At 41.7% G+C, this 12,918-nt stretch overlaps 1 protein-coding gene across 4 annotated transcripts in view; it reads left to right on the top strand.

Moving 5' to 3' along the window:
- Positions 1 to 12,918, top strand: part of LOC118966122 (regulator of G protein signaling 17) — a 105,837-nt gene that overhangs the window by 74,298 nt on the left and 18,621 nt on the right. For all 4 annotated transcript variants that reach the window (XM_036989039.2, XM_036989037.2, XM_036989038.2 and 1 more), the window contains one exon: positions 9,831 to 10,065. In XM_036989039.2, the coding sequence (XP_036844934.1) occupies positions 9,831 to 10,065 (235 nt within the window). The remainder of the gene's footprint in view (positions 1 to 9,830; positions 10,066 to 12,918) is intronic.

Genomic DNA, 12,918 nt, shown 5'->3' with positions numbered 1-12,918 from the left:
ACTAAACTAGATCCTGCAGAACTTGCTTTTTGGAGTGTGGTGTCAAAAAAGCAGAGCATCTCTTTATTACGACAGACCTCTCCCCATCTCTACAACCATTGAATCTATAGGTTTTGACCATGACAGTTTACAATCTAAGGTAACACCAAGTCATTTAGTCTCCTCAACTTGTTCAACAGTCACACTATTCATTACCAGATTCAGCTGAGGTCTAGCCCTTAAGGAATGATTTGTACCAAATACAATGCACTTAGTTTTAGAGATGTTCAGGGCCAGTTTATTACTGGCCACCCATTTCAAAACAGACTGCAACTCTTTGTTAAGGGTTTCAGTGTCTTCATTAGCTGTGGTTGCTGATGTGCATATGGTTGAATCATAAGCATACATGGACACACATGCTTTGTTTCATGCCAGTGGCAGGTCATTGGTAAAAATAGAAAAGAGTAGAGGGCCTAGAGATCTGCCCTGCGGTACACCACACTTTACATGTTTGACATTAGAGAAGCTTCCATGAAAGAAAACCTTTTGAGTTCTGTTAGATAGATAGCTCTGAATCCACATTATGGCAGAAGTTGAAAAGCCATAACATACAGTGCCTTGTGAAAGTATTCGGCCCCCTTGAACTTTGCGACCTTTTGCCACATTTCAGGCTTCAAACATAAAGATATAAAACTGTATTTTTTTGTGAAGAATCAACAACAAGTGGGACACAATCATGAAGTGGAACAACATTTATTGGATATTTCAAACTTTTTTAACAAATCAAAAACTGAAAAATTGGGCGTGCAAAATTATTCAGCCCCTTTACTTTCAGTGCAGCAAACTCTCTCCAGAAGTTCAGTGAGGATCTCTGAATGATCCAATGTTGACCTAAATGACTAATGATGATAAATACAATCCATCTGTGTGTAATCAAGTCTCCGTATAAATGCACCTGCACTGTGATAGTCTCAGAGGTCCGTTAAAAGCGCAGAGAGCATCATGAAGAACAAGGAACACACCAGGCAGGTCCGAGATACTGTTGTGAAGAAGTTTAAAGCCGGATTTGGATACAAAAAGATTTCCCAAGCTTTAAACATCCCAAGGAGCACTGTGCAAGCCATAATATTGAAATGGAAGGAGTATCAGACCACTGCAAATCTACCAAGACCTGGCCGTCCCTCTAAACTTTCAGCTCATACAAGGACAAGACTGATCAGAGATACAGCCAAGAGGCCCATGATCACTCTGGATGAACTGCAGAGATCTACAGCTGAGGTGGGAGACTCTGTCCATAGGACAACAATCAGTCGTATATTGCACAAATCTGGCCTTTATGGAAGAGTGGCAAGAAGAAAGCCATTTCTTAAAGATATCCATAAAAAGTGTTGTTTAAAGTTTGCCACAAGCCACCTGGGAGACACACCAAACATGTGGAAGAAGGTGCTCTGGTCAGATGAAACCAAAATTGAACTTTTTGGCAACAATGCAAAACGTTATATTTGGCGTAAAAGCAACACAGCTCATCACCCTGAACACACCATCCCCACTGTCAAACATGGTGGTGGCAGCATCATGGTTTGGGCCTGCTTTTCTTCAGCAGGGACAGGGAAGATGGTTAAAATTGATGGGAAGATGGATGGAGCCAAATACAGGACCATTCTGGAAGAAAACCTGATGGAGTCTGCAAAAGACCTGAGACTGGGACGGAGATTTGTCTTCCAACAAGACAATGATCCAAAACATAAAGCAAAATCTACAATGGAATGGTTCAAAAATAAACATATCCAGGTGTTAGAATGGCCAAGTCAAAGTCCAGACCTAAATCCAATCGAGAATCTGTGGAAAGAACTGAAAACTGCTGTTCACAAATGCTCTCCATCCAACCTCACTGAGCTCGAGCTGTTTTGCAAGGAGGAATGGGAAAAAATGTCAGTCTCTCGATGTGCAAAACTGATAGAGACATACCCCAAGCGACTTACAGCTGTAATCGCAGCAAAAGGTGGCGCTACAAAGTATTAACTTAAGGGGGCTGAATAATTTTGCACGCCCAATTTTTCAGTTTTTGATTTGTTAAAACAGTTTGAAATATCCAATAAATGTCGTTCCACTTCATGATTGTGTCCCACTTGTTGTTGATTCTTCACAAAAAAATACAGCTTTATATCTTTATGTTTGAAGCCTGAAATGTGTCAAAAGGTCACAAAGTTCAAGGGGGCCGAATACTTTCGCAAGGCACTGTATAGGTTTTTTCAACAACAAGTTATGGTCAATAATATCAAAGGCTGAAATCTAACAGTACAGCTCCCACAATCTTCTTATTATCGATTTTCTTCAACCAATCATCAGTCATTTGTGTCAGTGCAGTACATGGTTGAGTGCCCTTTTCTATAAGCATGTTGAAAATATGTTGTTCATTTGTTTACAGAGAAATAGCATTGTATTTGGTCAAACACCATTTTTTTACAACCATTTGTCTAAGAGCTGGCAGCAAGCTGATAGGTTGGATGTTAGAACCAGTAAAGGTCACTTTACCACTCTTGGGTAGAGGAATTACTTTGGCTTCTCTCCAGGCCTGAGGACAAAGACTTTCCTCTAGACTCAGATTAAAGATATGACAGATAGGAGTGGCTATAGAGTCAGCTACCATCCTCAGTAGGAGTGGCTATAGAGTCAGCCACCATCCTCAGTAGGAGTGGCTATAGAGTCAGCTACAATCCTCAGTAGGAGTGGCTATAGAGTCAGCTACCATCCTCAGTAGGAGTGGCTATAGAGTCAGCTACCATCCTCAGTAGGAGTGGCTATAGAGTCAGCCACCATCCTCAGTAGGAGTGGCTATAGAGTCAGCTACCATCCTCAGTAGGAGTGACTATAGAGTCAGCTACCATCCTCAGTAGGAGTGGCTATAGAGTCAGCTACCACCCTCAGTAGGAGTGGCTATATAGTCAGCTACCATCCTCAGTAGGAGTGGCTATAGAGTCAGCTACCATCCTCAGTAGGAGTGGCTATAGAGTCAGCTACCATCCTCAGTAGGAGTGGCTATAGAGTCAGCTACCATCCTCAGTAGGAGTGGCTATAGAATCAGCCACCATCCTCAGTAGGAGTGGCTATAGAGTCAGCTACCATCCTCAGTAGGAGTGGCTATAGAGTCAGCTACCATCCTCAGTAGGAGTGGCTATAGAGTCAGCTACCATCCTCAGTAGGAGTGGCTATAGAGTCAGCTACCATCCTCAGTAGGAGTGGCTATAGAGTCAGCCACCATCCTCAGTAGGAGTGGCTATAGAGTCAGCCACCATCCTCAGTAGGAGTGGCTATAGAGTCAGCTACCATCCTCAGTAGGAGTGGCTATAGAGTCAGCTACCATCCTCAGTAGGAGTGGCTATAGAGTCAGCTACCATCCTCAGTAGGAGTGGCTATAGAGTCAGCCACCATCCTCAGTAGGAGTGGCTATAGAGTCAGCTACCATCCTCAGTAGGAGTGGCTATAGAGTCAGCTACCATCCTCAGTAGGAGTGTCTATAGAGTCAGCTACCATCCTCAGTAGGAGTGTCTATAGAGTCAGCTACCATCCTCAGTAGGAGTGGCTATAGAGTCAGCTACCATCCTCAGTAGGAGTGTCTATAGAGTCAGCTACCATCCTCAGTAGGAGTGGCTATAGAGTCAGCTACCATCCTCAGTAGCTTTCCATCTAAATTGTCAATGCCAGGAGGTTTGTCATTATTGATCGATAACAATACATCTTCCACCTCTCCCACACTAACTTTACAACATTCAAACTTGCAATGCTTTTCTTTCATTATTTGTTTTTTTATGTATGAATAAAATTGCTCACTGTTCTTGGTGGCATTTCCTGCCTAAATTCGCCCACTTTGCCAATGAAATAATAATTAAAATAATTGGCAACATCAAATGGTTTGGTGATGAATAAGCCATTTGATTGGATGAAAGATGGAGTTGAATTTGTCTTCCTGCCCAAAATTTAATTTAAAGTACTCCAATGTGTTTTCCATAATTTTTTATATCATATATCTTGGCTTCATAATACCGTTTCTTCTTCTTCTTCTTTTAGTCACATTATTTCTCAATTTGCAGTCAGTCTGCCAGTCAGATGTGCAGCCAGAATTATTAGCCCCTCCTGTTGCCCCATCTCTTTCAACCATACATTTTTTCAATTCCTCATCAATCCATGGAGCCTTAACAGTTCTAACAGTCAGTTTCTTAACAGGTGCTTGTTTATCAATAATTGGAAGGTGCAATTTCACGAATTCATCAAGTACAGCGTTGTCGGTGATCAGGCCTACCACTGTTGTGTAAGGGCAGTGTGGAGTGCAATAGAGATTGCATCTGATGATCTGTTTGCGTGGTATGCAAATTGGAGTGGGTCTAGGGTTTCTGGGATGATGGTGTTGATATGAGCCATGGCCAGCCTTTCAAATCATTTCCTGGCTACAGATGTGAGTGCAATGGGTCGGTAGTCATTTAGGCAGGTTACCTTAGTGTTCTTGGGCACAGGGACAATAGTGGTCTGCTTGAAACATGTTGGTATTACAAACTCAGACAGGGAGAGGTTGAAAATGTAAACGAAGACACTTGCCAGCATGCTCGGAGTACACGTCCTGGTAATTTTTTTATTTTTTATTTTACCAGGCAAGTCAGTTAAGAACAAATTCTTATTTTCAATGACGGCCTGTGTTACTTGCCTCAAAGCGAGCATAGCATATTTAGCTCGTCTGATAGGCTCGTGTCACTGGGCAGCTCTTGGCTGACGATTTTGGACATTCATCAAGACACCAACCAGGTGTTCTACAGGTGTGTCAAAGCTGGTACCAAGAGACTGAAAAACAGCTTCTATCTCAAGGCCAGTAGACTGTTAAACAGCCACCACTAACATACAGCCATCACTGCCAACATACAGACTCAAATCACTGTCCACTTTAATAAATTGATTTAATAATGGTATCCTTTTGTAGCTTCCAGTCTGTTATTCGAACTCAGTCAGCATGACAGAGTGATTTCCAGCCTTGTCCTGGTCAACACTCACACCTGTGTTAACAAGAGAATCACTGACATGATGTCAGCTGGTCCTTTTGTGGCAGGGCTGAAATGCAGTGGAAATGTTATTTGGTGATTCAGTTCATTTGCATGGCAAAGAGGGACTTTGCAATTCATCTGATCACTCTTCATAACATTCTGGAGTATATGGAAATTGCCATCATACAAACTGAGGCAGCAGACTTAGGGAAAATTAATATTTGTGTCATTCTCAAAACGTTTATCCACTACTGTACATAGAGCCATGACTACATGGAACTCTATTCCACATCAAGTAACTGACACAACCAGTAAAATTAGATTTAAAAAACAGATTAAAAAAACACCTTATGGAACAGCGGGGACTGTGAAGCAACACAAACATTGGCACACACACACACACACACACACACACACACACACACACACACAATAACATACGCACTATACATACACATGGATTTAGTACTGTAGATAAGTTGTACCGGTGTGGTAGGGTGCCTGAGGGCACACAGTGTGTTGTGAAATCTGTGAATGTATTATAACATTTAAAAAATTGTATAAACTGCCTTAATTTTTGTGGGACCCCAGAAAGAGTAGCTGCTGCTTTGGCATCAGCTAATGGGAATCCATTATAAATAGAAATACAAATATGATCCTTGACTAGTCCCTCAAAGCACTTCATGATGACAGAAGCTACGGAGCGATAGTCATTTAGTTCAGTTACGTTCACCTTGCCATAATTAAATGCGGTGTTTCGCAGTTTTTTTGCGCGAATGCTGCCATCATACATCCACGCTCGCAGCTTGTTGATAAAACAACCCTGGGAATACTTTGATTACAGAGCGGATGAGGGCCAGCTCACCCGAAACAACCCTGGGAATACTTTGATTACAGAGCGGATGAGGGCCAGCTCACCCGAAACAACCCTGGGAATACTTTGATTACAGAGCGGATGAGGGCCAGCTCACCCGAAACAACCCTGGGAATACTTTGATTACAGAGCGGATGAGGGCCAGCTCACCCGAAACAACCCTGGGAATACTTTGATTACAGAGCGGATGAGGGCCAGCTCACCGAAACAACCCTGGGAATACTTTGATTACAGAGCGGATGAGGGCCAGCTCACCGAAACAACTATGGGAATACTTTGATTACAGAGCGGATGAGGGCCAGCTCACCGAAACAACCCTGGGAATACTTTGATTACAGAGCGGATGAGGGCCAGCTCACCGAAACAACCCTGGGAATACTTTGATTACAGAGCGGATGAGGGCCAGCTCACCGAAACAACCCTGGGAATACTTTGATTACAGAGCGGATGAGGGCCAGTTCACCCGAAACAACCCTGGGAATACTTTGATTACAGAGCGGATGAGGGCCAGCTCACCCGAAACAACCCTGGGAATACTTTGATTACAGAGCGGATGAGGGCCAGCTCACCGAAACAACCCTGGGAATACTTTCATCACAGAGCGGATGAGGGCCAGCTCACCGAAACAACCCTGGGAATACTTTGATTACAGAGCGGATGAGGGCCAGCTCACCGAAAAAACTATGGGAATACTTTGATTACAGAGCGGATGAGGGCCAGCTCACCAAAACAACCCTGGGAATACTTTGATTACAGAGCGGATGAGGGCCAACTCACCCGAAACAACCCTGGGAATACTTTGATTACAGAGCGGATGAGGGCCAGCTCACCGAAACAACCCTGGGAATACTTTCATCACAGAGCGGATGAGGGCCAGCTCACCGAAACAACCCTGGGAATACTTTGATTACAGAGCGGATGAGGGCCAGCTCACCGAAACAACTATGGGAATACTTTGATTACAGAGCGGATGAGGGCCAGCTCACCGAAACAACCCTGGGAATACTTTGATTACAGAGCGGATGAGGGCCAGCTCACCGAAACAACCCGCATGACTTTCAACCTTCGTCTCTCCCGAGCCCGTACGGGAGTTGTAGCGATGAGACAAGATAGTAGCTACTACAACAATTGGATACCACGAAATTGGGGAGAAAAAGGGGTAAATTTAAAAAAAAAAAAAAAAAAAATGTATTGACTTTTGGGGGGGTGAACGCGTAACAACGATTGACAATAACACAAACAAACAAATAACACTCAACTAATAACACAACCAAACAAACAAATAACACTCAACTAATAACACAAACAAACAAACAAATAACACTCAACTAATAACACAAACAAACAAACAAATAACACTCAACTAATAACACAAACAAACAAACAAATAACACTCAACTAATAACACAAACAAACAAACAAATAACACTCAACTAATAACACAAACAAACAAACAAATAACACTCAACTAATAACACAAACAAACAAATAACACTCAACTAATAACACAAACAAACAAACAAATAACACTCAACTAATAACACAAACAAACAAACAAATAACACTCAACTAATAACACAAACAAACAAACAAATAACACTCAACTAATAACACAAACAAACAAATAACACTCAACTAATAACACAAACAAACAAACAAATAACACTCCACTAATAACACAAACAAACAAATAACACTCAACTAATAACACAAACAAACAAATAACACTCAACTAATAACACAAACAAACAAATAACACTCAACTAATAACACAACCAAACAAATAACACTCAACTAATAACACAAACAAACAAATAACACTCAACTAATAACACAAACAAACAAATAACACTCAACTAATAACACAAACAAACAAACAAATAACACTCAACTAATAACACAAACAAACAAACAAATAACACTCAACTAATAACACAAACAAACAAATAACACTCAACTAATAACACAAACAAACAAATAACACTCAACTAATAACACAAACAAACAAATAACACTCAACTAATTACACAAACAAACAAATAACACTCAATCGCATTTTTGTTTTGCGCCTTTCAATGCTATTTCACGGCGTTGTATATTCTCAGAGGCTTTAAAGGGGTGATTTAGACCATATATGGTTAATTAGGGGTGAAATAGCCAAAGTCATGCAGGAGCACTGAGGCTGAGAACAGTTGGTATTTATCAATGGTTATCTCCTACCAGTGTGAGATTCGTAAGATTGTTTGATAAATCACACTTTTTCTGTACTTAAGTAATATTTTAGAATCATTTCTATGCCATATTGATAAATGCAATATCCCTCTCTCTCTCTCTCTCTCTCTCCCTCCCTATCCCTCACTCTCTCCCTCCCTATCCCTCACTCTCTCCCTCCCTATCCCTCACTCTCGCCCTCCCTATCCCTCACTCTCTCCCTATCCCTCACTCTCTCCCTCCCTATCCCTCACTCTCTCCCTCCCTATCCCTCACTTTCTCTCCCTATCCCTCACTCTCTCCCTCCCTATCCCTCACTCTCTCCCTCCCTATCCCTCACTCTCTTCCTCCCTATCCCTCACTCTCTCCCTCCCTATCCCTCACTCTCTCCCTCCCTATCCCTCACTTTCTCGCCCAATCCCTCACTCTCTCCCTTCCTATATCCCTCACTTTCTCTCCCAATCCCTCACTCTCTCTCCCTATCCCTCACTCTCTCCCTCCCTATATCCCTTCACTTTATCCCTCCCTATCCCTCACTTTCTCACCCAATCCCTCACTCTCTCCCTCCCTATATCCCTCACTTTCTCTCTCAATCCCTCACTCTCTCGCCCAATCCCTCACTCTCTCCCTCCCTATATCCCTTCACTTTCTCCCTCCATATCCCTCACTTTCTCCCTCCCTATCCCTCACTTTCTCCCTCCCTATCCCTCACTTTCTCTCCCAATCCCTCACTCTCTCGCCCAATCCCTCACTCTCTCCCTCCCTATATCCCTTCACTTTCTCCCTCCATATCCCTCACTTTCTCCCTCCCTATCCCTCACTTTCTCCCTCCCTATCCCTCACTTTCTCGCCCAATCCCTCACTCTCTCCCTTCCTATATCCCTCACTTTCTCTCCCAATCCCTCACTCTCTCTCCCTATCCCTCACTCTCTCCCTCCCTATATCCCTTCACTTTCTCCCTCCCTATCCCTCACTTTCTCACCCAATCCCTCACTCTCTCCCTCCCTATATCCCTCACTTTCTCTCTCAATCCCTCACTCTCTCTCCCAATCCCTCACTCTCTCCCTCCCTATATCCCTTCACTTTCTCCCTCCATATCCCTCACTTTCTCGCCTAATCCCTCACTCTCTCCCTCCCTATCCCTCACTTTCTCCCTCCATATCCCTCACTTTATCTCCCAATCCCTCACTCTCTCCCTCCCTATCCCTCACGTTCTCCCTCCATATCCCTCACTTTATCTCCCAATCCCTCACTCTCTCCCTCCCTATCCCTCACTTTCTCCCTCCATATCCCTCACTTTCTCTCCCTATCCCTCACTCTCTCCCTTCCTATCCCTCACTTTCTCCCTCCCTATCCCTTACTTTCTCTCCCTATCCCTCACTCTCTCCCTTCCTATCCCTCACTCTCTCTCTCTGCGTATCTCTCACTCTCTCCCTCCCTATCCCTCATTCTCTCCCTCCCTATCCCGCACTCTCTCCCTCCCTATCCCTCACTCTCTTCCTCTCTCCCACCCACCAGCACCAAACCAACATTAGATGAGATAATGGTCTGGGATCAGTAGTTAAACCTCTTTCTCTCTCCCACACCCAGCACCAAACCAACATTAGATGAGATAATGGTCTGGGATCAGTAGTTAAGCCTCTTTCTCTCTCCCACCCCCCAGCACCAAACCAACATTAGATGAGATAAGTGTCTGGGATCAGTAGTTAAACCTCTTTCTCTCTCCCACCCCCCAGCACCAAACCAACATTAGATGAGATAAGTGTCTGGGCTCAGTCGTTCGATAAGCTGATGAAGAATCCTGCAGGTCGGAACGTGTTCAGAGAGTTCTTAAGGACTGAGTACAGCGAGGAGAACATGTTGTTCTGGCTGGCCTGTGAAGACCTCAAACAGGAGATGAACAAGAACACAGTAGAGGAGAAAGCACGCATGATCTACGAGGACTACATCTCTATCCTGTCCCCCAAAGAGGTATGTAGTGCACTTTTTCTTCTGTTCTCTCCTCTTCCTCCCCCTCTCCATCTTCTCCTCCAAAAAAGTATTGTTTTCTCCCCTCTCCATCTCCATCTTCTCCTCCAAAAAGGTATTGTTTTCTCCCCTCTCCACTCCATCTTCTCCTCCAAAAAAGTATTGTTTTCTCCCCTTTCCTCTGACTCCATACTCTCATCATATCTGTCATCCTCTTCTCCATATCTGTCATCCTTTTCTCCATATCTCTCGTCCTCTTCCTCATACTTGTTATCCTCTTCTCCGTATGTGTCTATCCTCTTCTACATGTCTATACTCTCTCCATAGAAGTACAAGTACTCCTCAATTTCACGTCTCAAATTGGAAAGACTACTCCATGCCCCTCCAAACTCAGAACATTCCTTAGTTTGCGGCAAATTGTTCCCATAACACAGAAACGGTGCAGTTGTACTGATGATTATTTAAGTGATAATGCCAGAGAAGCAGATGCACTCTCTTCCTCCCTATCCCTCACTCTCTCCCTGCCTATCCCTCACTCTCTCGCTGCTAGAGAAGCAGATGCACTCCCTTCCTCCCTATCCCTCACTCTCTCCCTGCCAGAGAAGCAGATGCACTCCCTTCCTCCCTATCCCTCACTCTCTCCCTGCCAGAGAAGCAGATGCACTCTCTCCCTCCCTATCCCTCACTCTCTCCCTGCCAGAGAAGCAGATGTTTGAAGGATATATTAGAATGGGTGTTGTTAGCAAACCGTGCAAATATATCCTCCAAACACTGGCTTCGACAGTATTTATTTATATTATTTATTTATTTATATTATTATTTATATTATTTATTTATTTATATTATTATTTATATTATTTATTTATTTATATTATTATTTATATTATTTATTTATTTATATTATTATTTATATTATTATTATTATTTATTTATTTATACGAGTTATATGATTTATTTATATTATTATTATTATGTATTTATATTATTTATTTATTTATGTTTATTATTATTATTTATCTATTTATATTATTTATTTATATTATTATTTATTTATATTATTTATTTATTTATTTATTCATAGTATTTTATTTATTTATATTATTTATTTATTTATTTATTCATAGTATTTATTTATTTATATAATTTATTTATATTATTGTTATTTATTTATTTATATAATTTATTTATATTATTATTATTTATTTATTTATATAATGTATTTATTTATATAATTTATTTATATTATTATTTATTTATTTATATTATTTATTTATATTATTATTTATTTATATTATTTATTTATATTTTTTTTATTTATATTATTTATTTATTTTTATGTTATGAGAACATTTGCTGCAACCTAAAGAATGATCAACATATTCAACATATTTTTATTAAAAATATATATTTGGATTAATTTGTTGATACTATAACATCTTTCTACAAGATATGGTCCCAAAACAAATCTAGGGTTGCTAACCAATCCGGCTGGTCGTTCATTCTATTGGTTCGGTTTCCAGAGACGTGACCCAGTCTGTTCAGTCTTGTTGTTCTGTATCTATGGACCCGACCCAGTCGTTCAGTCTTGTTGTTCTGTATCTATGGACGCGACCCAGTCGTTCAGTATCTATGGACCCGACCCAGTCGTTCAGTCTTTTTGTTCTGTATCTATGGACGCAACCCAGTCGTTCAGTCTTTTTGTTCTGTATCTATGGACGCAACCCAGTCTGTTGAGTCTTGTTGTTCTGTATCTATGGACTCGACCCAGTCGTTCAGTCTTTTTGTTCTGTATCTATGGACGCAACCCAGTCTGTTGAGTCTTGTTGTTCTGTATCTATGGACGCAACCCAGTCGTTCAGTCTTTTTGTTTCTGTATCTATGGACGCGACCCAGTCGTTCAGTCTTTTTGTTCTGTATCTATGGACTCGACCCAGTCGTTCAGTCTTTTTGTTCTGTATCTATGGACGCAACCCAGTTGTTCAGTCTTGTTGTTCTGTATCTATGGACGCAACCCAGTCGTTCAGTCTTTTTGTTTCTGTATCTATGGACTCGACCCAGTCGTTCAGTCTGTTTGTTCTGTATCTATGGACTCGACCCAGTCGTTCAGTCTTTTTGTTCTGTATCTATGGACTCGACCCAGTCGTTCAGTCTTGTTGTTCTGTATCTATGGACTCGACCCAGTCGTTCAGTCTTTTTGTTCTGTATCTATGGACGCAACCCAGTTGTTCAGTCTTGTTGTTCTGTATCTATGGACGCAACCCAGTCGTTCAGTCTTGTTGTTCTGTATCTATGGACTCGACCCAGTCGTTCAGTCTGTTTGTTCTGTATCTATGGACTCGACCCAGTCGTTCAGTATCTATGGACCCGACCCAATCGTTCAGTATCTATGGACCCGACCCAATCGTTCGCTCCAAATGTTCCGTTTCCATGATGGCTGGCAACGTTCTTATCCCTTGCTTGATAGCTAGCCAACATTGGCTAACACAGTGATGTTAAACAGCTCAGCCAGAATAACAGCAAAGTAGCTGCGTTTGTTTGTTCCATAACAATAATGTGAGATTTTGCCTGGTACAGATAATTTGCTCACTTGCCAGGCCACTTTTCAGAAAAGATAGCCAACTACACAACACAATCACTTCAAACTGAAGATGGAATAACAGCAAACTAGCTGCATTTAGTGTTTTTCTTTGTGTATATCCATAAAAGTAGAATGCTGATTCATGATTTCGACTGGCTGAGAACAAAATGCCAATTGCTAGTTCAAAAAGAAATGGGAGATAATGTCTAGATGTTTTTTACGGTGTAGATCCTAGTACACAAAGTACCTGGCTGAGCTGATGAGACAGTGGATTGCGC

This window comes from Oncorhynchus mykiss, chromosome 9 (assembly GCF_057628025.1).
Source record: "Oncorhynchus mykiss isolate SJ-2025 chromosome 9, ASM5762802v1, whole genome shotgun sequence".
Classification (NCBI taxonomy): Eukaryota; Metazoa; Chordata; class Actinopteri; order Salmoniformes; family Salmonidae; genus Oncorhynchus; species Oncorhynchus mykiss.
The sequence above is the reverse complement of the archived record's forward strand: the minus strand, read 5'-3'. Positions and strand labels throughout refer to the sequence as shown.